The sequence below is a fragment of the Platichthys flesus genome, chromosome 17 (assembly GCF_949316205.1).
Source record: "Platichthys flesus chromosome 17, fPlaFle2.1, whole genome shotgun sequence".
Taxonomy (NCBI): Eukaryota; Metazoa; Chordata; class Actinopteri; order Pleuronectiformes; family Pleuronectidae; genus Platichthys; species Platichthys flesus.
In genome coordinates, this window is record NC_084961.1 from 8,528,245 (window position 1) to 8,554,565 (window position 26,321).

A 26,321-nucleotide genomic window follows, 5' to 3' on the forward strand; every position below is an offset into this window, starting at 1 on the left:
ACACTGTTCTATTCCGTTAGTGGTTAATTGTCTCCTCCCTTGTTATGTCTCAACTTCACACAGTTCATTGAAAGACACATTTGTATTATCTAGCCCTGCATCATTACTCACTCACTTCTCACTTGGGAAGCAGTTCACAGACGAACAGAGGTTAAATAAAAAAGCCATGCATCACACTAGCTCACTAGGCTCTCTACCTCCAGGTCCCCTCAAAGGGCCAAGGCAGCTTTCCCTGGCCAATGGTGGACATTTATGGATCCAATATGTCTTGTGCTGTAAACTGTTTAATGTCGGGCCTTCATTTTGGAGTGCCAGTTCTACACACTCAGTTGTACTGCCTGTGATGTATTGTACTGCTGCCGCTGTCTCACTGCATCAACAACATTAAATCTGATCATATTACCAGAAAATGTGGGCTGTAGAGGCTGCGGTCAGGGCAGGGTCAACAGTGAGAGTGGAACACCTCCAGTTCCCTGTGCGCGCGCATGTGTGTGTGTGTGTAAGACAAAAGACAAAAGCATGGTCATGTCAGAAATTTTTTTATTGTCTGTTGGCAACACTTATATATAAAATGACACATTTACAAAATGATTTGTCTTTGCGTTGAACACACAATTCTAAAAAAACAACTAAGAAACTTCATTTCTTTGATCACTAAGCGACTCTGCCCTAACTTTGAAATTGGCAATAAAGGAAGTGATCAGTTTTGATTTCTGTCTTGCCTCACTGCGTGATTGTTTGAAGCCATTATCCAGCCGGCGCAGAGGAAATGACTGCCTGATATTATCAATTTTTCTCCAGAGAGAAGCCTCAAGCCTGATTGCAAATGACTGTTTACAGCGGGGAGTATATTCTTTAATGGACTGCAGGGCCCTAATGTCACCAGAGAGCGTGATGTGTGTCTGGGAGGGCGAGAGTCAGACTGCAACAACCTGCAACAAGCTGCAATTAAAGCTATTAGGACTGTTTGCACATGTACTGTTTCTTTGAACCGAGGGGATTGATCGCTCAGTGGTAACTGCAAGTCATCCAGGGAATTTACTCTGTCTCCTTCTGTTTTCCTACTCTGTCCTCCGCCTCCTCCTTCCTCTCTCCATCTCTGTCAGTGCCGAGCTCTTTGAATAGGCTGCTTGTTTGCCTGCGCTGGCGTTGGGTAAATATGCCTCACTATGTAGGACTAGACAGTGGCAATAACAGAATATAAAGGGAGGAAGACGGAGAGAAAAGAAAGACTTACAGAGCAGAGAGAGTGGCACAGGCCGAGAATAAGAAAGAGTCTTGAATGAATAAGTAAATAGAATAAGAGAAAAGATGTTTGAGCCAAGTGGAAGGACAAAGATGTGATTGTTGAGGGAAATGAGGGACCTCTCAGTTCCTGGCCAGTTTGTCCCTGATGTTTTTCTAAGATTCCCAGACGAAAACTTTATTTGTTGGACTAGTTAAAATGTGATTTTTTCAATAAGAGCTATTATTTATCTGAGTAATAAGAGTTGGAGGCCTCAATACTTTTTTGGGAAAATGCATCTGCACCATATTCCAAAGTCTGGCCTTGTGTTATTGCTCACCTCTTCAATATCTTTTGTAAGAGGTTCATTATGTTGTAACCATGGGCTTTAACAGTTAATATTAAATCATTCACTAATGCAGTCAACGTCAAAACGTTAACAAGAGTGTATTGGTTGCCAGGTCTTGTAAAAAATGACCTACAGTTATTTCGTAATAATTGTTTTATATGTGTAAAAAGTCAAAGGGATTTTCCATGATTTGGCAAAACCCTATTTGCCGTAATCATAACTTAATGAAATGATTCAATAACTTTTAACAAAGCATTGAATTACAAATCACAAACCCATGATATGGTGCGTCTTGAAATCATAATGTTTATTCTTATTCTTTGACCTATTTAATTATTCAAATCATAACCAAACATACAGAAATACTAATGCTGATTAATCCCACTCAAAGCCTCTATGCTCTAAACACATGGCTGATGGAGCAGAACAGTCATCTCACCATCTTTAAATATTCTACAATGTCTACAGTCGACTTTTTGATTCATCTGTTTTAACATAACGCAGCCACACACCAAAGGTTGGCTGAGTGTTTGGGAAACGTTGGGTGGAAAATAATGGATTTTGAAAGCTGTGGTGTTTGGTCTCCTTTTAATATTTAACACTGCTTTTGTTTAATCATTGAGAATTTGGTCAGACGAGAGTAGAGAGACCAACCGATCAAACGGGACGACAGCGCAAGTTTAAATTTGGACAAATAAAACATGCAACTGATTATACTAAGGCAGTGACTATGGGGTATATCTGTACAAGAATAAAACAATACCAAGTCTTAGAGAAGAGTTGAAATCAGTCAATTGGTCAGATGATTTCACCTCTGGTCATTTTTCTACTTTCTGAAGTTTTGTTGGTAAGTGAATAAAGAAAACAAGATGTGTTCTTTGGTTGCAGCCCTGAAATACAGTGTGGGATCTAAGGAATCTACTGTATGAGAGGATGTGGGAAAAGTTCCGGTCATGTGCGGCAGCTGACCCTTGCATCTTCCTTGAGTTTTGTCAGAATGCTTATCTTTCACTGGTATAATCTCTTCTTCACAGCTCAGTGAAGCGGCTGTGATGAGTTCAGGTGCAGCCCAGGGAGCACAGGACAGCGCGTTTGAAAAATGCAGACAAAGCCTTAACGCCCGGGTTGAGTTGCGGAAGTTGCTCCTTTTCTTCAGATAGCGCGAGTGGGAGTTTTGACAAGAGGGAGCAAAAAGAAGGAGGTGAAGATGAAAGTGGTTTACCTCTCAGCTCCCCCGGTGAAGGATGTGATCTCAGTGCCGGAGAGAGGGAGAGAGGAACATTTGTAGAAAGAGAGAGGCCTGAGCGTGAAAAACCGAGAGAGCCAGCGCAGCAGGGTGCAGGGCTGAGCTGCACTGAACTGCGACATAAAAGGTTTTGAGCCGCAGCCAACCCCCTGAGCTCTCTACGAATACTGAGGGGAAAAGACAGGAAACGATGAGAGGAGAGAAAAGGTAAAGAAAATGGAGGATTAGCGGGGAGGGCTGAAGATGAAACGAGGAGGAAAAATGGAGCCTTGGGTAGTCAAGTGAAGTAAAGTGTCTTCTATTAAGTCGACAGAGTTTAGGGTGAACCTCGGAGGAGCCGACAGATTTCGAATGCAGGGATTTAACTCTCTGGGAGACGGCTTTCTTTTATAAGCAAGTGCAAACAGTCTTTGTGCAGAGGAGGAGACGTGATGCAGAAAAGCAAACACCAGGAGAAGTTATGAGGATTGATTGAATTAAAGGCTCTCGCTTTGGGTGGAGGTTTGGACATGACTCCTTTTAGAAATTATTTCAGGAGCGTCCCTGAATGCGGAGGAATGTAGGAATGGACAGATGGCACAGGGGACTGGGAAAGAAAAGGAGAAGGAGGAGGAGGAATTTCGGGGAAATGAGCCAATGGCAAAAGAGCAGACGGTGAAAGCAGGAAATCCAAGTTTGAATCTGAGCTTTTTGATCCTGACTTGAAAAATACTAGAACAAGTTTTTTTTATGAGCAGAAATAACAATTTAAACTTTGCAATATCGGGCTGTACCTCTCGTCAGATTCTCAACTCCACAAGGATTATGTAATCCGATGCAATTTTGTGAAAGAAATTGCATCATCTCAAAACACTTTAGAGCATCAATGAAATTTGAACGAGTGTCTGAGCAGAAGATTGGGTTCCATCTTTATTCTGTTTGGGCTGCAACTCACATTTATTTCAGTCAAGAGAGACTCAGGGCAACAGATGAGTGAGTAAATAAGACTGAAATTGAATTGAATTTGAACAGAGGAACGGATTTTTATGCTTAGACCCTATGGGGAAATACAAGATAATGGAAGCAGTTGTTCGGATTAGGTGATTCGGATATGAAGGAAACTGGTTTAGGGGATGAGAAGGAGGTTTGCATCATGTGGGGGACTGAGGAAGGGCTTCTGATTGGACAGGTTGAAGGGTATCCAGAATTGAGGTGTTGCAGGGATGGAGGGAGGTCACACAGCTAAACCAACAGAGAGAACAATTTAAACTAAGACAGCTTGCAATTGGTTCATATTGGCAAACTATCACTGTACTACTCTAGTGAAAGGCTCTAATTTTTATCTTAACCATATTCCATTCTGCTCTTTTCTTTTCTGTTGATCAGCTTCGTGATGCGTTGAGCGTCACCTGCAGTAGAAAGAATCCTGGCAGATGGTCACAGTTATTAATATGAGCTGATTATGAATCCGTGCCCACACATGACTGATGGAGGTGTTTCTGGTTTTCGCTCTGTGCTCTGCGGCTGCATTGTTTCCCTGATTTGAATAAACGTTTGGGAGAATTGTTCTCCCCAGCTGTCAGGAGCAGTAAAAAATGGTGTGATAAAGAGCGGGCTGCAGTGGCTGCTGCAGTGCTAGAGGAGGAGGCGCAGGATGGGAGGGGGGGGCTGGGGGATTCCACAGAAGCCTCACCTCTTTACATTGTTTGTCGTGTTTCTCCTCTCCTGGCGCTACACACACACACACACTCACACACGTACACACACACTCACAGGGACCTAAGGCAATAAACACACATCCGCTCATAAACCGTTAAATTAAAAGCCTGAGTCACAGCGACAAATGAGGCTGCGGGGATTAGCTGCTTTTCAACCGTGCTATGAAAGTTATTTTTAGTCTCCTCCCTGGCACACAATGCCACAAAAAAAAAAAAAAGACAACAATGGGGGTAGAGCTCAGATCTGAGTTCAGATCTGTGTCTGGCTGAGGTTTCAGTGGGCTGGGGGTTGACATTGATACTTGAGATTTAACTGCCAGTAAATGTTGCTTTTTAACAAAGAGTGTGATGAGAAAGGGAGTTTCTTGTGACTTATGACATGAATTGTTATAGACTCGAACCTATACAATGGAGGATTATGGTCACTTAAAGGGAAACAAAAAGGAGATTTTGAGAATAGAGTCACGATATTACAATAATAAAGTGATAATTTTAGGCAATGTGCTGTTTTAGAGGGGGGATCCCAGAAAGTGAGTCTGTCGCCTGTGTTAACATGAGGATTGATCAGCATCCTTTTAACTTACACCTTTTTATAGATTTCACAGATAACATAATCTTTTTGTTCATCAGCACCACATTATCATAAGTATCAGGACTTTTGTGCACGGGCATGTGCACCCCTGCTACCGCAAATAGAGGAATGGATTCAGTGGGAAAGGCTGCTTAATTTTGTCATTGCACCAAGACGTTAAATTTCTTGTAATCTCTTTTTCTTTTTCTGCCATGGCCATGAACCGTTGTCTTAAAACTGAGATTAGATGATCTAAAATGAGTCCCTACTTTATTACATCTTTGTTTTACACACACTTAAGGACGTGTCCCCTTTTCCCCTCCACACATTCGAACGTATGAACCCCCTGCCTCGTGCACATACACACAGAAAACAGTGTTGGCCCTCAGCCTCCGCGGTAACTAATCACTTGGACAGCGCGGCCGTGCCCTCTCATTAAACGTGCTGTACACTGAAAGCAACATGGCTAATGACTCTGCATCGCCTGTTACACGTACAATATCTCAGGCTTAGTGCCCTGGTAACTGCAGCTCCAGCTGTTTAGTGAATTAAGAGGGAACGCGTCCTGGAGAGTTGTGTGACGTCCGGCCTGAGCCGACTAGCAGCGAAGAAGCCGTCAGCTCATGTGGACGGATTCTGTGCTTTCCCGGAAATCCATCAATAAGCAGAAGCTATGCACACACTGTAACATAACCCCCCCTGCCCCCCCCCCCCCCCCCCCACGTGAAGTCTCTGTTCCAGAAACTTCACATCCCATTTGTCGTGATGTCGTCGCTCCCGAGCTTTTTTAGCACTCCGTCTCCGCGCTGTCATCGTGCATCCGCGGATGTTTGCGAGCGTATTCGAGACGACGTGCGCCTCCCCCCCCCCCCCCCGAACCTGGCTTCCTCAGGCGAGCACGCACATATTTATATCAACAAAGATTTGCAAGAGAGCAAATCACACAGCGGCAGAATCCAAGCATTGTGAGCCTGTTTGCAAACCCGCAATCTCCTCCTTCTCTGAGCTCTCCACAAATAAACGTGCAGGGCCTAGAAACAGGCTAGAGTCATATTTTTGGACATAATTATTCTCAACAGGATGTGTGTCACAAAGTTGGGTTTCACGTTGATGCTCTTGTTCTGTCTCTTCTTGGATTGGCCGATGATGATTTGCATGGATTCAGTAACAGCATCAATTTCTCTTCCCTCACTTTGAGGCAGCGCATCGACTGTAAGGTGATCACTTCAATAACGGCTCAGAGGAGAGACTGTGTCTATGTACACAAGTGTACACACACATGTTTCATTGAATGTACTGGAGCACATGTATGTGTTTGCAGGAGGTGTCAGTCCATGTGTTGGAATTGTGTTTTCGTGCATACATACCCAAGTGTGTTTATGCCCGTGCGAGTCTGTCAGTGTGTGAGTGTGTGCACATCTGAGAGGTCTGCATGATCAGCCTCTTGGCAACGAGCAAATGGAGAACCAGCGTTCTGTTGTGTCTGTTCATCGTCAAGGTCCCGTCGCCCCGGGTTACAGGGTTGCTAGGGGGATGGATGGACAGACTGGCATCACCAGAGCGCGGGGGGGGGGGGGGGGGCTCTCTGCATTCTGATTCCTTGCTCTTTTCCCTCGCCAGCCTCCTCTTCCTGCTGTACCTGGAGAGGATGGAGTTTAGTTTTTAGTTTCTTATGGATCACATTTCTGTTTTAGAACTGTTGAGTCGTGAGGTTCACACGCAAACGTTGGTCTCTTCCGTTTTCAAACAGGAACTTTATTGTGACATGCACATATTTAAAGTGTTTACGTGAATTTTTGACCTTCTGTGAAATAAAAGTGCTGCATAACCAGGGTGTGTCCTGTTATTATAAACAGGAAGTGAGCATGCTGTTTCATCTTCCTCTTTCCTCCTCCTCCTCCTCCAGTCTAAAGCTGACGCACCAACACATCCGAATTAGGAGCTGACAGATTGTACATTATGACTTGAGTTCCTGTTTGTTTCCAATTATCGACTTTCATGGTCATGAATGCGCACTCAGTTGATTGAATGCTTTTAATATACAAGTCATTTATTAAGACTGTAAAGTGCATAAATATATCATGAGTCTCTATCGGGATTGATTTTCTTTTAAAATATGCTGTGGTTTAAGTGTGTGTGTGTGTGTGTTTGTGTGTATGTGTGCTTGCGCGTGTGTGTGTGTGAGCGAGAGAGGAAAGGAGTGGAGGTCCGAGGCGCCAGCAGAGAGGATATGTCTGGCAGCTGTGTCATTTCGCAGAGTAAAGGCTTATGGGAGTATTACAGCGAATGAGCAGGAGGACCCACACACACACACAGGCACACAACTTTCCCTCCACAATGTGTTTGTGTGTTTAAAACAGCGTGTAGCGCGTAGCGTGTGCTCGGCGCTCAGTTGCCGCAGTGACCCCCGGCTGTGGCATTCACAGCAGCTGACACTGCTTTAGTCATTTTCTGCAAATACACGACAACGACATGAAGACACATCACACTGGATGTGTGCGCGAGTTTCAAAATTACATTTCTTTGGTTAATTCACTTGGAATTAGTGTATTCACCTCACATGAGCCTGTCGGACGTTGAGCCCTTAAACTGCTCATGACATAACATGTATGTGAGAAAGAAAAGAATGAAAATGAATATAGGACTACTTTATTGTTATTCTAAGAATGCTATATTACAAAGTAAGTGACTTCTGACCATGTAAACCACACACACACACACACACACACAGACACACACAAACACGGCTGACACTCGTATGTATATATATCTTTCATATGCTCTTATATGCAAATACACTTGAAGGTTATTTTTTACATCTGCCAGAGCATTGCTGAGCGTCTGAGTGCCAGCGATATGCATTGTCATTTTTACAGCCTGTTACTGGGACAAGCCGCCTTTAGTGCGACATGGTCTCCAGAGCTGTAACGAGGCCCGGGGAGGACGTTCGACCTCCGAGCATCAGGAGAGATGTCAACAAGCTCTTTTTTGATTCCCCTCGACTGTAGTGTCACACAACACACACTCATGCAGATGTGTACTAGCACACAAGCACTTGTCACATGGAGACGATCAAACTGGGACGATATAAGAGGTGTTCGAAAACTTTTAATATCCTGCTTCACCACCGCTCCTCAGTCAAAGTCATGGATGTGAAAATGACCCAAATCTATGCAAATTATATTTATTCTGGCGATTTTGTAAACTGCACTGGTATCAGATCGGCACTGGGTAACGCAGTGGGACAAATGGTTTCGTTACATCTCTAATAAATATTTGTCATACTTAAAGTTGCTCAAACAACCTGATCACCTGAAAACAACAATTCTCTCTCCCGATATATCTTATCAGTATCTATGATCAAGATTATTCATAAAAAGGCAAAATGCTTTAAAAACTATGGTACAAAAAAAAGTGTACTTGATTATTTTATTGTTGCTTGTAAGAAGCTGACGGCAAACTAGCCAGATTCATCGCCCGTCATTTCAGCACCATGAAGCTGTGTTCAAAGACCATGAGCCTGAAGCTGCTCCTCTTCATGGGTCAGTGCACTAATGAACACCATGTGTGCTGCAGGTTTGAGTCCAGGCTATAACATATCGCACATCCAGTCTTTAAAGGTTGCTCCTTCTAACTTTGCAACCAATAAAACCTATATGTCCCCTCAGAAGTGCAGCTCATTATTGAACCATCATGTGGTTTCATGCATTGATCAGGTATTTCAGATGAATACATTCTGTGCTCAGTGAGGATTAAATACCTGTGTGAACACCGGTCTGAGAACATTTTTACTTTCTCCCAGAGGGGCTGAGATTCCGGAGTATTCTCTGGGGGCTACGCTGAGTCCTCCAGCGTCTTGTCGTTCTCCAGCAGTCAATTCATGTCTTCTTCTACTTCCCTTTCTCACAGTCTTCTTTTCATTTCCTGAAGAAATACTGCAGGATGAGATGTGTGTGTGTGGGGGGGGGGGGGGGGGGGGGGGGGGTTGGACTCACTCCAGATGGTTCATATAACTTCCTCTACGTTTATGGATCTCAGCTACAGGCTATTTTGATTTTGGTATTTCGATCTAATTCAATTAGCATGCAGAGAAATGTATACCTGTCATAACCAGAGAACTAGAATCTGCGAGTGTTGTGTTATTATATCGAATGTGTCTGTTCTCTCCTTTTAATTACTGAAGCAAGGAGGATGGATGGTTATATACGTTACACACAGTAGTCTAGAAAGGTTGCTAGGAATCATGGATGAACTTGATTAGGTTTGAATTGTCGAAGGTAGTAGTGGCCTCACAAAATATAGCGGCTTATAGTCTGTCTTTATGGAATCTCTTCAAATTCTGACCAGTTGTCACCTGGTTCAAAGATAAACTGCTCAGGTTGGTGGAGGCATTCAAGTGCAGTGTGGTAAGTCTAGTTGTTCAGGACTTATTTCTCTGAGTCCCGAACTCTTTGGTCCATCACATTTCCCTGGGTTTTAAATTCCTGAGAGTCACTCGTGTTCCAACCTTGATTTCAATTTTCTAAGTTACGCTAGTTGAACTTCTCTTTCTAGAAACCACAAAGAAGGAGGAAGTTTTTGTGGCTTTCATACAGTAGGGTCCAAAACTCTTAGACCACTTTCCCCTGAACCCCACTGTATATTTTTTCCTGCATACATGAGTTGTTCTTACAGAATGGTGTCAGCGCCTGTCACTTGCAGACAAAACACTCCTATAAAAGGACTTGAAAGCAGCTGTTGAAGAAAGGATCTCCCTCTTAAAACAATGGGAACAAGTTCAAACGGCCATGGGCCTGTGATTTGCAGCGGTTGTGGCTTGTTCAGCTCCAGTAACACGGGCCTCGACCAGCTGTTTATTAGAGGCCTGTCAGCAGAACAATAGCTGCAGCAGCCACACGCTGAAGGAGGGCTAGCTCTGTAAGCTCAGTGGCAATGCTAACCCCAGGACGAGGCCAAAACACAGGAAATTAGCTTCTGTTTACTTTCTCCTGTCTAGACTTGTTCCTACTAATTAAGGACGAAGAGCCCCTCGTGGATTTCTGGACTGTGAGGAATGAACTCTCAAGGTTACTGCTGCGTGTTTCATTGTTAGTGCAACTTTTTTGAAATGACGCAGTCTTTGACCCATTTGTGGCCCCCAGCACTGAGCTGGTGGCGCTTGCCTCACAATATAATCCCTCAGTGACCCAGAAAGTCATTTGTAGAGCAGGTGGTTATGTGGGACATAGGTCTAATAACAAAACAATGGCGGCATATGGCTGAGAAAGTGTTAAACACAGCAGGGGTTTGGCATCACAGGGTACATTATTGAAAGCACCACCACCACCACCACCACCACAGCGCCACATTAATACCTGATCATTGCACCAGCCGTGATGTGTGAGCTTAATGTGCGAGAAGTGTGTGTGCTTATCAAAAGCTGCTAAAGTGCATCTTTTACTGAATGTAACACATACACACACAATCATAGAAATTAAGGGGGTTTTACAAAGAGAATGGGTGATGTCACTCCATTCATTGAAGTGCTCCTTTTGTATGTGTGTATTTGTGAGGAAATCGTAGCACCAAAGGTTTATAGCCCTTTTACACCGGCATTATTGGGATTACGTCTTTTGTTTTGTTTTTAGCCTAAAAAGGAGATTAACTCTTTTCCAATTGCGAGTAGAGGAGATTCCCTTTCGTACACAAAAGCTAATTTATGTGCCAACGCCCGGAGGTTCAATATGTGTCATAACGTTGCCCAAGAAAAGGTTTATCGATAGCATCTAGATTGCCAAACCCTGGAAGAAGAAGAATTTAGAGAGTTTCACGTATGTTTTAAGTTTTGGATAAGAACCAAAGGGGGAGGGCGACATGTTTCTCAGGACAGTGAGGATACAGGGGTCAAACCAAGAGGACAATCCAAACCAACAGCACTGTCCTCTGGGACGTCCTCTATCCAGATGAAGACCTTGTCTCACGGCCTCTGATGAAGCACTCTGATAGTGTGCCTGTGTGTGTGTTGGGGGGGGGGGGGGGGGGGGGCAGGCCTGTTTACATTCCACTGATTCCTCAGGGGAATCCTGCTCTCTGTCCTCTGCTCTCTCGCCTATTTTCTGGTGAAGGTGTTTGTGCTTTTTAGGATATTTTTAGACTTTTCTGGGACACAATTTGTAACTGTCTGTGGACCAGGACTCACTCCTGGTCAAATTTCATTCCTTCACAAATACACACTTCTTTATGGACTCTTTAACCCAAGAAGGACATCTGATGTAAGTTAAAAGTAGGAATGTGTTGTTCCTGTGAATCTGAATTCATCCTCCTGTTAATCTCCTGTGTATATCAATCATAACGTTTTACCCCATTTGTATATCAATAAATAACAAATTAAAGCCATGAGGCCATATCCCATCCAATAACATGGAGGATGCAGGGAGATGCTTTGGGTTCACTTTAATGAAGCAGTCATGTCTTCCACCTTTTATACTTGGGGTTGAGATTTTGTAGACGTGACGAGGAAAACTGTGTTTATGTTGATATACGGCAAATAGCTTTTGAAACATACATAGTGATTTGCTGTGTTACCCATGCAGAACCAGAAAGCTAAATATGTTAGCCTTAAGTGCGTCCATGCTACATAAACACTTGCAGCTGGAGCCACTGGATAGTTTGAAATAAAAACAAAATCATATTGTAAAATGTTCCTCCCTGCCCTGGGTTATTTCATACAATATGTGGCTCGGGGAATCGTGCTTTAAATGTGTTCTGTGTGGCGTCCGATGCTGCAGCAGCTCAGTGATGTGTGATCTGAGCTGATTCATTGAAATCCCTCTCCTGCAGGGATGCTGTGGACATCCTGCTCCCTGACTGTGCAGCTGCTCCCTGCAGAGCCTCTCGTCCAACCCGGTCCTCCAATCCCAGTTTCTAGGAAACTCTTATTCGACACAATTTGTCATTGGCTACCGTGCTAAGATTGCAACTGTCATTTTTGTTCTTAAGCAGCTTAACAGGCAAAATCTGCAATCTCCTCTCTGGCTCCGTTCACACTGTTAATTCCTCCTCAAGAGATGATTTCATGCTCCTTGCTGTGTCAGCCTCCGATGAGCTAGTTGCCTTTTCTATTTCCCTCTTAATCCTCAGACGCAACAATCACAGAGTCTGGATTTGTGCTCGTTTTATCACAGTATTAATGCTTTGTTGTATTATAAACTGAGGAGAAAGACCCAGAGCGACAGTTGATAGAGAAGATGCCAGATTACAAATTACACATTACTAAGATCAAGAGGGCGTAAATCTCATTCACTGTCTACCAGAGCCTGGTCAATTCATCGATTGGCCGATTTGAAAAAAAAAGAAGATAGATTTAGGCCTTTACAGACATATTGGTTATGGTTGCATATGTTTGCAGATATGAAAAACTTTTATTATCAGAATAAACAATGCAGAAAAGATGTACATTCATTCAAATATTTCATTAGTTTTCATTTTATGTGAAAAATCTTGTACGTTATTATATTTTTACATTTCCCCCAGGTGTAGGCAACAGGAAATAAATCACCATCAGCGGCACTTGAGGGGTCAGAGCAGCGAGGAGTGTGTGTGTGCGCATGTGTTTGTGTGAGTTGAGTCCAGGGCTTTGCTAATGGTCTAATATGAGTCTGAGGTCAGGAGAATTGAGAGGTAATTTACAAATGCTGCAATGTAATGGCTCTTGGTATCGAGGGGCACTTGTTACGAGTGTGTGCTGGGTTGGTTTCAGACCTGTGTGTCTGTGTGTGTAGTTGTGCACAGATGCGAGTGAATCAGAACAGAGCAACACACACACACACACGTTTTATGGTTTGTTCTCTGTAGGGAGTGGATGTGACACACTTTACTGTGCTAAATGGGTTAAACAACATGATGTCCATCTAGGTTTTCTTATCCAGGTACATAGCCCTTTATATATAATTTCTGGACACCGTTGCCAGTTCTTGAGAAATATACTCAACTGTCTGACTGAGCAATCCGCGGCAGAGGAATTGATGCAGTCTTCCCATCAATCATTCCTCCGCCTAACACAAAATAACGCAGAGTCAAAGGGTTGGTGCAGCAGCTTCAGCTTCAGTGTCGTCCTGCTCAGCTGCATATGTCAACTTTCATTAGCTGACACCAGGCTTCACTCCAGCCCAAACGCCGATGGTAGATGTGGGGCTGATGCATTAAGCTGAATTTATACGTGTGTCATCAAAATAGCTCCAAGAGTCTGCGTGAGTAAATTTTAGTATCAGCTCATGCAAGTGAGGGTCACGTGTACGTCCAGGCGCACCGAGAATCAGAGCCCCTGCAGTTCCTGTGCATGATGTTTGAGGATATCCGGCCTTTTGGACACCGAAGACACTTTTCTTTAAATTGTCACCCATCTCATTGACTCATTATTTTTGCCTAGCACTGTTTCCACCCCCTCTCGCTCCCTCTGTATCCGTCTGTGAGTAATTTCAGCGAGTGTCACCCCTGCCTGCCTCGCTGCCATCCGCACATCTCGCCACATTACCCACCCGCTGTGTCAGAATGGGTTTGCCTCTGGCCACCGCGGCTTCCCTGAAAGTGTCGGCTCGAAGGTGTCTCGGTGGCGTTTCTTCCTCTCAGGCGGCTGCTGCCTGCACACCGGGGGCTTTAATGTGTCCTCCCACTCCTCCATCCCTCCCTCTGTCGCGCTGATGTCTGTCGCCTGCTAATTGGTTCATCTCTATTCAGATGGATCTGTGAGTGCGTGTGTGGCCATTTCTCGCTGCATTACTGTGTCTAAATCCCAGAGTGTGCCCGTGAGTGTGTTTAAACACTTGTAAAGATGTGTGTGTGTGTGTGTGTGTGTGTGTGTGTGTGTGTGTGTGTGTGTGTTTGTGTTTGTGTTTGAGTGACAGTGGATTTTCTCCGGCACCAGCAGGCGTTCTGTTTGCTGCTCTGATGCACGTTCACTTGGTCCATTTGGTTTTCCAGCTCTCCCTGGGGACACGCTGAGCACCCCCCCGCTCCCCATTAACTGATTTGAGAATGGCTGTGTCTGCCGCTTTGTAAATAACTATTCTGCCGTGTTATACATTTATTATACATGATTTATCCCTCTGGTTCATGTAGCTGTTGAATATATAGGTAACGTTGCTAAAAGGATACTTAACTCACTTTCTTTCAAAGAGTTCGACGAGGGGGTTGATTTTGAGTGATCAAACGATATCAATCATTATTGTTATGTAAATTTCATCAACAGCTATAATAACAAAAGTCTGATATATATTTCGACATTATTATGTATTGTGCAAACTCAACTGATCTACCGCAGATGTGTAAACCGTTATCTTTATAAGTCTTTATCACTCTCTACTCTCTGCACTTACAAGCTAAAATTATTCTCTAATATTATTATGAATTGATACCACAATCATGTCCAGTGGCAAAGAAATTGTCCTTGAGAGAAGCCAAACTGTCTTGATCACCACCTGGTGGCGCACTGCAGTATGAGCCCTGCCTCCTCCATGTCAGTGGATGGGACTAAAGCTAAAAAAAACAGTGTACACGTCAAACTTATTTGTCAGAGAAATTGATTCTGACGTATTCGTTATTTCTTAACGTGTGTTCAAGTGTTGATCTTCAGGTAAGTTTTGCTTTAATTAGATATTTGTTGCTATAAAAACACAGTGAATTGTTTTTATTGGCAGCTGACACTGACTTATGATTGGTTGCGTGGTTGGACACATGGTCCATTTTTTATTTACAGCCTATGGTCTGTCTACAGATTTGGTTGCCTTTGGAAATGGAAAGCGAGACTAACAGTTCCCCTATTGTTTCCTGTCTTTATGCTAAGCGAAGCTAAACAGCTGCTGGCTGTAGTTTCAAATTCACTGTACAGATGTGAAAGTGCTATTGAGCATCTCATCCAACTCTCTGCGAGGAAACTATTAAGTCCATTTCCCAAACCCTTCCTGTAAAGCAGGAATGAAAATAAAGAATATCACATCCATATTCTCAGCTGGTTTGAATTCTTCCTCTCTAACCCGGAGTGCCTTTTTTTGGTTTTTGTTACCGCCAAGAAATATGGATTAAGCTTCAGCTTGTGAAATGAGGAATCAAATGGAATTTAAAAAAAGGTGGAGGCAGGCGCAGTATCAGTCTTGTGAAACCACCCGGGGTTACTCAGACAGAGTTTGAACAGACATCTCAAGAGCGCTTCCTGAAGGTTGCCATGTCTTGCAGCAGCCTCCCCCCTCTCCCCTTCCTTGCTCGTATGGAGGTTGCCGTGTATGTTTTGCTGTTACTCTTCCCCCCTCCCCTACCCCAACAGACACCATGGCCATCCACCCCAACCCCCCAGCAACTAGCTGCTACTTATTCTAGATGTGGCCTTTGAGTTCCTGCAGGCTCCCATATTTTACCATATATTTATGGGGCAGCAGACGTGTTGAATATGCTTTGGTCTGGAGAGGGATGAGGCTCCGCGGGGGAGGACTGAGGTGAGGGATGGAGACAGAGACGAATGAAGGAGGGGACAGGTCAGGGAGGGAAATAATAGGAAAGACAAAAGCAACAAGGGGGATGCACGTGTGTGTGTGTGTGTGGTGTGATATTAAACCCAGCCAGTAGAAGCATCTGTGCAAAATGCCTCACACTGAGAGGTCCGAAGCCGAGTCAGCCTCCATCCACTCCTTCACTTTTTCGTTCCTCACTCTCGTTTATCCTACGTCTAACCTCTCTTCAATTATGCACACACTCATGAACACACTCATTTACACACTCATGCACACATCAACCAGTAGCAAACCAGTCGTGTGTTTCCTCTTCGGCTTCAGTCACATTGTGTCACAGTCCAAATGATATCGAGGGCTTTTGGGGGGCGACCCCCTGCCACTCCCTCCGTCTGGGTTGTCTGATAAACCCACCCCTGCTGTGGTCAGAGGCTTGTAAAGACAGATCACATTTCCATTTCAGTTGCTCATCTCCTCACACACAGATGCACACACACACACACACACCTCCATTATCCCCCTCTATAGCCCTGTGGCTTTTGTCCATGAGGCTGTTGTCAAACGAGGAGATAAATGAAGTGCTGCATGGCAATTTTCAGAGCAACAACTCAGGGGTGGGTCTTCCAGGCTTCTGAGGAGGAAAGACTTGTATTGGTTTATATTAACGGATCCTTGGTAGAGATGGTTTGTTTTTACGTCGTCCACGTGTCGCCACATTTGGTTTATATGCCGGAGAAGGGATCATGACTATCCAGGCATCAGTTGCATGTCATTAAGGGCTTTTAGAATGAATTACCTCAATAGATTTCTCTCTATCTCTCTCTCACACACACACACACACACACACACACACACACACACAACGTCCTTCATCCTTCATCCTTTTCCATCCACCCCAATAATCCCTTTATCTTGGTGGCTATTCACCACGTAAAGGCCAGTGCCACTGAATAATGATCTGGTCGTATCTACTGCTCATTCACTTTCATTCCAATCTTCATCTCAAGGTGACAATGGCAGAGACGTTTAATGCAGATGCTCGGTTTTATAAATCTAATCATAGGCGGGAGGGGAGGGGAGAGGATCTGTTCGTAGGAGTTTAGATAATAATTGAATTTACTTTCGGAAGACGAGCTTAGTTTCAATTAGGCCAGAGATCAGGCGTCAGAAAGACACACTCACAGAAGCCCCCGTCCACCCTCCTCCTCCCCAAATTCCCATAGTTCAACAGTTCAAAGCTGCCCTCCGTCCCTTCATTAGTATTCACCAAGAAGGTCACTTAGACTGTGAGTGACAATCCCTCAAATCATTACAACAATCCATCGCTCTGTTTTTTTCACGCTCCACGCTCCCATTTACATATATGGATGACACGCTTGGCTGGTTTGTTTAATCGCTGTAAATTGCTCCGGTGCACAAACACTGAAGCCGCTTTTGTTTTAGCGTTCTCATTATTAGCCGAGCGGCAGCGCCGTCGCAAAGCCAATCAGCTCGAGACAATGTCGGGACACGTGCTGAAGCAAGGGGCATAAAAGTGCTTTGTCAGGGGAGTGAAAAAAAGGTGTTAGCTTATTTTTTCTCAGTTCTCTAAACTTCAGTTGAACTTATTAGATGAGCAAAAACCACGGGCAGCTGTTAACATGGTGCCTGCATTTCATATTCAGAGGGCAGTCGTAGCAGCAGCTGGGATTCCTGGTAGTTGATGGAAGTTATGTTCAAATAAATCTATCTTATTGCAGTCGCACGGTTTGCCAGTGCAATTGTAGTATTTGTTTTGCAAGTTTATGAGTTGTATCGGTAAGCATGTTCAAGAATTATACTTTGAAAATGATAAGCAATCTTTACATTTTCATGAATAGCCAAGTACTCACACTCAAAATACCACTTGTTTATTATGTTCCAAATAAAAATATTCTCAACACGACTTTATGTAGCCCTGTGGGAGAAGTTCTTAACACTGAGCCACACTTCCCCTTTCGCTGAGCAGAGGGTGTGTGCAGTCGAGCTGAAATATAAATAGATTCATCAAATGTGAAAAGGAGGGAAGCAGAGAAGAGGAACTGAAATCGAAAAGGTTTCCATTCTTAGAGGGTTAGAGGTTTGTTTCTTTGCAGACACACGCGCACACACAAGCGCACACACACACACGCAGAGTCAAGTCAGATGATCTAAATGCAAAGTAATGGCCTCATAGACAATAAACGGGGTTGTTGAACTGGGAGAAAGTAAGAAAAGGTGCAAAAACATGATTTGGAGAAATAATGACACAATTATGAGTTTATTTGTTTTTAAAGTGAGGTACTGATCTTGTTTTTGTCCCAAAATTACATTCTGTAAGCAAAAAGCCTGAAGGGGAGTTACAGATTTTTGTTCATTCAGTTTAAACACAAACATTTCTGGTTGTGTTGCATTGAAGAGAAACATCTGACGACGTCCTGGGCAGCAGTGTCCTCGTAAAACCACGAGAGGAAGACCGGAAATGTATCTTTCCCATGGGGCTCTGCAGCATTAACTACAGGCAGATTTTTTACAGATGCACACATGTTTACACAGTCACACACACACACACAGTCTCGGCGGAGCATATAATGGCTCTGTCCCGGACGGGATACTTATGGAGAGGGGAGGCTCTGTCATTTACGGTGAAGCCAGAAGACACATGTTGCTGTTTCTGTGGCTCTTCGGCTGGTTGAGATTCGAGAGAGAAGGGAAGGTTGAATTCTTTCCTCCGTTCGACCACTGGTCCGTCCTGTAGATCGCAGAGAAACGTGGCTGTGAACATTTTGGACATTTTTGGGTTTGATGTTCTGAGAATATACATGCAGTGAAAAAGAAATAACAGATAATTGACACGCATTTTCTTCTATTTAGTTTTTATGAAAGATACGACTTTTGGTTGCATGGCGGCCGTCTCTCTTTCGACGGTTCGGGAAGAGAAAATGCTTCATGTTTCGTTTTAATGTCCCCAGAGGGAGTTTGATACAGAAGCTGCTTCTACTGATTCCTTCATACACGGATGAAAATGTAACACAGATATGTAATACGAGCGAGGGCAGGTTAGAACGCAGGGAGCCTTGCTGAATTATGCAGTCTCAACTTCCCCATTTAGGGACGATGGATCAATTTCTCATTCTAAAACCATCAACCCCTCGGATGGGCAGTGTTGCCACGGCAACACGAATTATGTCCCTCGTTCAGAAGCACCTGTTTCAATGTGCGTGGACACAACCGGACACGGGCGCACATGCAGAGATGGTGATTAGTTATAGAGACGTGCGTGGACTGATCAGTGCACACACACACACACAGACACACACACACACGCACACGCACACGCACACACAGACACACACACAGACACACACACAGACTCCCCCCCCTCTCTCTCTGTGTCTCTCTCTCATTCTCTCTCTCTCTCTCTCTTTCTCTCTCTCGCCCTCTCTCTCTCTTTCTAAATGTATGACCTGACACATCTAGGTTTATTTTTGCATTAATGTGTTTAAATCAAGAGATATGCCTCTGTGTGTTTCTCATCACACACTCTCAGGGTCCCACTAACTGCAGTGTGTGGGGAGTTGTATTTCATTCTTCCTCCATAGGGATGGGTGTGTGTGCAAAGATGGATGTTTCACTATGGCGTTGTCGGTCTCTGTGTGTGTGTGTGTGTGCGCTCAGTGGTTTTCTTTTCTTTTTCTGTATTGCCTTTCCTGCTTCTTTTTCTCTCTACTCATCCTTCTAGTTGAGTTTTTCCCTTTTTGTTGTTTCTTTCCTCTTTTTTTTATTTTTCCATTTTCTCTGCTCCTGGCAGCAGTCCCCTATCTGTCTTCACCCCTCCCCCATTCCTCCCACCCCCCACCATCCAAATGGCCCTCCGGTCAAGACACAAGATGGTCAGTGGTGTGTGTGTGTGTGTTATGTGAAGCATCCATGTTCATTGTCTTTGTGTTGACCGTTTTGTTGTCACAGATGAGCAATATTGATGGAGACCAAACCATTTCTTTAAAAAAAGCATTAAAAGATGTTATACAGAAATAACCAATCAGCTATGACAATTAAATATTAATTTATTTTCATGTTTTATTAAACAAATGACTGGTTATTACACATTTGAACCCCATTGCACAACAACCACTGATCCCCACATCCGGGCAGCTGTGGCTCAGGAGGTAAAGTGGGTCGTCAACTTAACAGAATGTCGGCCGTTTGATCCCCATATCCTCTGGTCTGCATGCTTGAAAAGAGATGCATACAGAGCGCTGTATTAATGTGTGTGTGTGTGTGTGTGTGTGACTTGTAGCTTATAATGCGTTGAGTCGTGAAGATTCAAGCTCTATATAAACAAAGTCCATCTACTGTCAATGATTCATGCTCAGTCTGGTACAAAGTGTGTATTCCTGCCAAAATAACATCAACACAGAGACCCTGCACAGTTCTGTGTTGTTGTTATGGAGACAACGGACTTTGGGTCGTGCACATCCTTGCAGAACCACAAAGTGCGGGACTGGAAAGTGTGTGTGTCTGTGCAGGTCACTGAATGTGCCGCCTGTGATTGCCTGTATTCATATTTTTGCAGCCTAGTCAAAATAAATAACAGAAAACTATTTCAAGTAGCACTTTTGCATACAATGCATTTCCGTGGCCCGAACAATCGCACAAAAGGTTGTCTCTGCGAAAGAAGCAGAAATTCTCGTTGTCTGGAAAAAACTCCAGTCATCACTTTCTTCTCCCCAAACTCCTTTTATAATTTTAGAAAACGCTTCTTTGAGCCTCCTGTGGTTCTCCAAACAACACGAGCAAGACTTCTGAAAGAAAAGTTGAGGCTTCTCCCCCTCCTCCTAAAAAACTGGATTATTTATTATTGTGGAAATGCCTCTGGCTCCGCGATGAGAAGCTTCCCGGGGCTCATTTCTCAGCAGCCATCCAGCTGTAAGCCCTCCCTCCGCCTGCGTGCAGAGCGCCCGGAGGACCCAGCCGAGGGAGAAGTCACAACGCCACACGGGCATCTGCAGAAGCTGGAGCGCTGCTTTACCCGTGGATGTTCATTCTCTTTTTTTTTTCTCCCCCCACTGTCTTTCATTGCTGTCTAACAGCTTGTCCAACAGACGAAACACACACACACACACACAAACACACCCACACACACACTGCTCTGCCTGGCTCGTACGCTTCATTGCAGTGTCAGGTAGGGTCTCCGCTTGTAGAGCAGAAGGGCTCACACTGGACTCTTTCCTCTTTGGCTCCGGTTTCTTGCTTGGTAGATTGTGCCTGAGTGAGGCTTGTGGTTAGTATTGGCCCTATGTGTGAGTGTGTGGGTGTGTGTCTGTGTGTGTGTTGTGTCTACAGCTGGGTGAGGGCAGAATTTGGATTTCTTCCTTTAACTCCCCAAAACACATTCCTCTCCAAATGGATTTTCCAGCCCGTTCTTGCGGCATGAATCAGAAGACAGCCACACCGATTGTCTCTCCCTCCAAGGCGTCGGTTTTCTCTCATCAAAGTCTGAAAGTGCCGTGAGATAGTGGATGACAGCAAAGGAGGGCCCAGTTGTAGTGCTTGGCTCGCTGTGTTGTATCACATGGCGGCGTGGTGGTGGCCCGCGAGGAGTTTTCCGCAGTGGAAAATCTCCAAGCTTTTATATGTGGTCTTGAGGAATGAAGGGTGTCTTCTCAGGGAGAAAATATAGATGTTTCTGCTCCACGCATATTTTCTACTCGGCAGGGAAGTATGTCAGAAATGTAATCCGGAGCTGGATCTGTGTCTGTACTTCCAAGGTTCCTCATACCATTCGATTAAACGAAGCCAAAATATACAAACGCCGCCCTCGGTATTTGGAGCCGGAGTCTGTGCAGTACAGACAAGTCATTGAAAGCAAACTTAATGGAATAATGAGCACTTGAACACATATCGGTGTGATATTTATCTGTACTTGGACTTTATACTTTGGAACATGTCCCCTCCACTAACATGGAGGAGACTGGATTTAGATTGCAATCAAGATGCTTTGGTTTCACTTATGCAGGGTTTTGAAACATGGCGGTGCAACATGGTGGGCTCAGCGAAAGAGGACTCCTTTTGTGGATATGATAGGAAAACATGATTCTTATTGTCGGCTGATTATACATTAATATTATTTGTCATTTAAAAAATGTGTTGTTTCCAAAGCTTTCGCCCCACACTCTTCCTCAGAGGTTGGATTGCACAGTTGTCAAAACAGAGACAGATGCAGCCACACATCCATACACAGGCACTTATTATCCTGGGATGAAATTAACATATGATAACGTTTTGATGACAACTTAACCGTCTCCATGACAGCTGAGTTACACGATCACCTGAGGGGAAACCGCAGGACGTGGTTGAAAGCTCTGGAAACACCAGTGAAATGTAAATAATATTGAAATTCAGCCGTTTAACGTCGTCATCTTCGTTATCATCCCGTGGACAGTCCTCTGCACGTTTGCATTCCAAAAATGTTTTCCTCTTTTATTAGATTGTTTCGCTCTCTTCCGCCGTTAAATAGCGCTGGTGGCTAGAAGGGAACGTTGCCATGGCGACACGGTGCTGTGGCAGCCGGTGATTATTCTGATGTGGGTGCCAGCGGAGACACACACGAGCTGGCACACCGTGGCACATAGTGACACCTGGACACGAACCACTCAGACGAAACCAGATGAGGAATCTTTGAGACGTTAGTCATGGTGGGAAAAAAATCAGACAGTGTTTCGACCACACAGGACAAACTTACCTGTGAGGGGTCAGGATGAGAACACACAGAAGTGTCCGTGTTCACCTCTGTGGATTCAGAGGAGTGGTAGTAAGAGTCACAACTTGTGGGTCCATGACACTGAACAGTCGATGGATACAGGAGATATCATATGTTGTATCATCTGTTACATGGATGATGTCACCTGGTTGTTATCCTCTCGGTTACATGGTCAATAAAATGGATATAGTGTGTGTGTTTGTGTGTGTGTGTGTGTGTATGTGTTCTTATTTCTTTGTGACTTCCCCCTTTACGGAGCGATGACATTTTTGCTACAAACTTTTGTGACACGTAATAGTTGTATTTTTAAAGTGTAGCTTTTCCAGGATTGCCAACCCTTGCTGTAAGACTTGATTTTATTGGTATAGGTTTAGAATTAGAGTAAGGGGTTGCATTAGGTATTTAGTTTTGATGGTTAAGATAGTATTACAAGCATGTTTGCTCATGTTGTTACCGCTTTGTAGCTTTAATGGAAGTCAATGCATAGTGATAATACCTAAATGTGTGTGTGTGTGGGTGAGAGAGTGTGTGATAGAGAGAGACAGGTTGCAGGCAGCCTGTTATCCAGTATTTTCTTGATATTAGAATAACAAAACACTCTTTCTCACATGTTCACAGCTCCCACTTTAGGGCGTACACACACCTGTAGTCCCTGTGTAGACACACACACACACACGCAGAGAGAACACCACCACCGACATTTTTATATTCAGCTCGGTGCAGTTTATTTTCATTAAGCAGAAATCCTCCCCCCTCTCGTTTTGTATTATCTGCTCCCTTCCAGACGAGGCCGACCTGACTAATCATCCACGGTGTGAAGGTAAGCTTGTGGTTGCCTCTTACCATCCATGCGGCCTGAGCACTGGTGCACTTTTCAAACACAACCGCCGTTTCCAACTTAAAAAACAGGAATCCCTCCGAAGCCCATTGCAGGGAGCGGTTCAATTTGGCTAGTGCAGGTTCGCCTCGAAAATTCATCGCTGCTCAAAGACGTTTCCCCCCCAACTCCCACATCCCCAATTCTCATTACCATAGACGAGCAGAGAGAGACACCACCGGCACAAAACACACAAACTCTGTACACTCACACACACGTATTAGTCCAGACAGTTTGGCTCATGCACGTAGACCAGGAGAAAGCAGACAGGGGAAGATGGATTGTCGTGTTTTTGTCAGCGATCACTGGGAGGTCGGCTATAACTGTCTCCTCTGCTGATTGAAAGGAGCAGGACGTGAAGATACATGGTCATAAATGTTCCTCTCCTCAGTTCTCATTGTCAGTCACCTGGTACATCTCCTTTTCTGTCCGATCCCCTTTTCTTTCTTTCTCAATATCCCTCTTTTCTACACACACACACACATGGTGGGATGCAAACCAGCCACTCCACCTTTATTTGTTTGGGGGGGGGCTCAGAGAAGCACACAACCTCGTCTGCGCCTGCCGTGGCTCACCACACAGCCTCGTAGGTCATAACATTGGCAGTTCCATCAGTGAGGCGAAACCCAACTCGGGTTAGCAGGGGGGGACGTGATGAGGTTGCTGAGGCCAGGTGCCGGTGGTGGTGGCTCTGGTTTGGTGTGAGGTTCAGTTCCACTGCACCAGACTGAGGCAGAGCTCTGGCTGCAGTGCAGTCTGACGCTGCTTTATGCTGCCACCTGCTGGCCATGTGTGCTCACAGGATGCAGTTGAGCTGCTGGTGAACAACGCATTTAAGATTTGATGTTAAAGGATCCTTATTAGTATTGCCTTTTAAGCCAAAGCCTACTACAGCTAATATTTCTTTTGCACAGGTTCCATTCAATGAGAAGTTGTTCTGTATGAATAACTGATGTATAGGTTTTATTGGTGTCAGGCTGAAATAATCATGTGGTACATATTTTCCTCTTATTGTAAGGTAATGTGATTTATTGAATGTGTTTCAAAGATGTTTAAGCTGCTCCCAAAGTTTCCTTTTTGTTGAATCGATTAATTAAATGTTTTCTTATCTCCTCCCTCTCGTCCCCTCAGCAGGTCCCTGTCCGATGACCTCTCCTCCAACAGTGTGATGCGTCATGGCTCCGGTGCTGAGTGGAGTGTGGTGGGGGCCAGAGGCGGGCGTCGTCGGGTCGGGGGCGGCCGCTGCCACCGGGGTGGCGTCGTGGCTCGGCAGTGAGCAGCTGATACTGGTCTTCACTCTCAGCACCCTCACTGTCCTGCTGCTGGTGTCCATGCTGCTGCTGCTCTGTGCTAGCTGCCAGGGGTGAGCAACATAATACCATAACTCACAAAGCCGATTTCAGACTCAATTCGGACAATTGGCATCATAAAAATAGAACTTATGGTAGCTTAAAACATTAAGAACCTTAAACAATATTTTCGATAGCATCATAGTTTTATTTAAAATCCAATGTGTGACAGAAAACAAGCAAAAAAAGGAACATTCACATCTTATATTCCTGTTTTCTGTCTTCTCTAATTTCTCCACTCGTCTTCTAGGCAGAAGAAAGCAGCCAATGGACATCAAGCAGGAGACCAAGACAACCTCATTAATGGAGTGAGTCTGACTCTTGACCTACAAAATACTAGAGCAAGTTTAAACCGCAGTTTTAAAAAGCGATAGTGAAACACCTGGTGGATGATGCAAAGTCTGTCTCTGAAATGTATTTACACAAAGTAGGTTTCTGGTCCTGCTAGTTTTGCGTTTTATGTGTGTGCATGTGCAGACCAGTGAATACACTGTGTCCATACATTCTTTACAAACACACAATTGTTCTCTTACACGGTCTCTAGGTAAACAATGATGCGTAACCGTGGATGTTTTCAGGAGTTTATTAAAGATGAGGTTAGAAACTCAAAAAAACAAGAAACTATGTTAATTCTAGCTTCGAAAACATGTTTGAGCGTGTTCTCTTGTTCAAATATGTAGCTTTACATGTAGAAGCATGCACACACACACAGACACACACACAGACACACATACACACACCCTCAAACAGAGACAGCCCGCAGTTGTTAGAAAGGTTGTCTCTAAAATTTGAACAGCAAAATTAAAATAATACAAATTTAGAAGTATAAAGAATGAATAATTTTAGATAAATTAACCTAAAAACTGCTCCAGCAAGCTGTGTTCCTTTATCTTATGTCAACATTTTTTTAATTAAATCCAGTTTTTACAAAAAGTCATTATGCAAAACAACGTGAAAAGCCATGAATATTCAGTGTTATTAGAGTTGACCTTTGCTCTCGCTGAGTATCTAACTCTCATTATAATGTCAGTGTCTGATTGAACATCGCCTCACAGACGTAGTTATTTCACCCATAATTCCGATGATTCAGTCCGAAAGAAACATTTAAATGAGGCAAACGCTTGGCTTCCACACACTAAGTGACATCCACTTAGTCTCTTACTCTGTCACTCCCTCTGGGTTCTTTCCTGCATGTGTCTATGTGTCTTTGTCTGTGTATGTGTGTGTGTATGTGTGTGCGCACGCATCAGGCTACATGGTTCTCCTTGCACGTGCACGTTCATTCCCAGGGGCCTTTTTTTGTGAGCATTTGATGGATACCTTCACCGTAACGTTCATGCAGCAGCACAATTGTGGGGTAGTCGCACAGTTTCAGCAAATGACAGACCACGCCACGGGCTGACAGGTTAATGTCGGGTCTTTGTCTGCGCAGATGATCAGTTTGGCTCGTCCTCACTCGCCCGCAATCGGCCTGGCTGTCTCCGTGGCCACGTCCTGACAATAAAGATAAAATCCATCCAACACATCTCATTCGTTCTCTTCATTCACACAAAATATGAGACCGTTGTTCACCTTTTTGACTTTGAGGATACAAAGAGTCCAAATTCAGCGTCTCATTCAGTCCTTACCCACAAAGCAACACACATTATATCTTCTCCAGTCAAAAAAGACTTCAAGGTCCAGATTAAGTTAAGAAGCCATCTCCCACTTTGCTCTTGAAACTGAAACAAAAGAAAAACATCATAACAGATGCTTGGGTAATAAAACAG

The 26,321-nt window shown here is 44.2% G+C and overlaps 1 protein-coding gene across 2 annotated transcripts in view; it reads left to right on the forward strand.

Moving 5' to 3' along the window:
- pag1 (phosphoprotein membrane anchor with glycosphingolipid microdomains 1) overlaps positions 1-26,321 on the forward strand; it is a 47,725-nt gene that overhangs the window by 9,250 nt on the left and 12,154 nt on the right. The window contains exons 2-3 of one of the 2 annotated variants that reach the window (XM_062409525.1): positions 24,335-24,566; positions 24,803-24,860. In XM_062409525.1, coding sequence (XP_062265509.1) covers positions 24,379-24,566; positions 24,803-24,860 — 246 coding nt within the window. In that variant the 5' untranslated portion in view covers positions 24,335-24,378. The remainder of the gene's footprint in view (positions 1-24,334; positions 24,567-24,802; positions 24,861-26,321) is intronic. The other variant, XM_062409526.1, reaches the window with a different exon arrangement.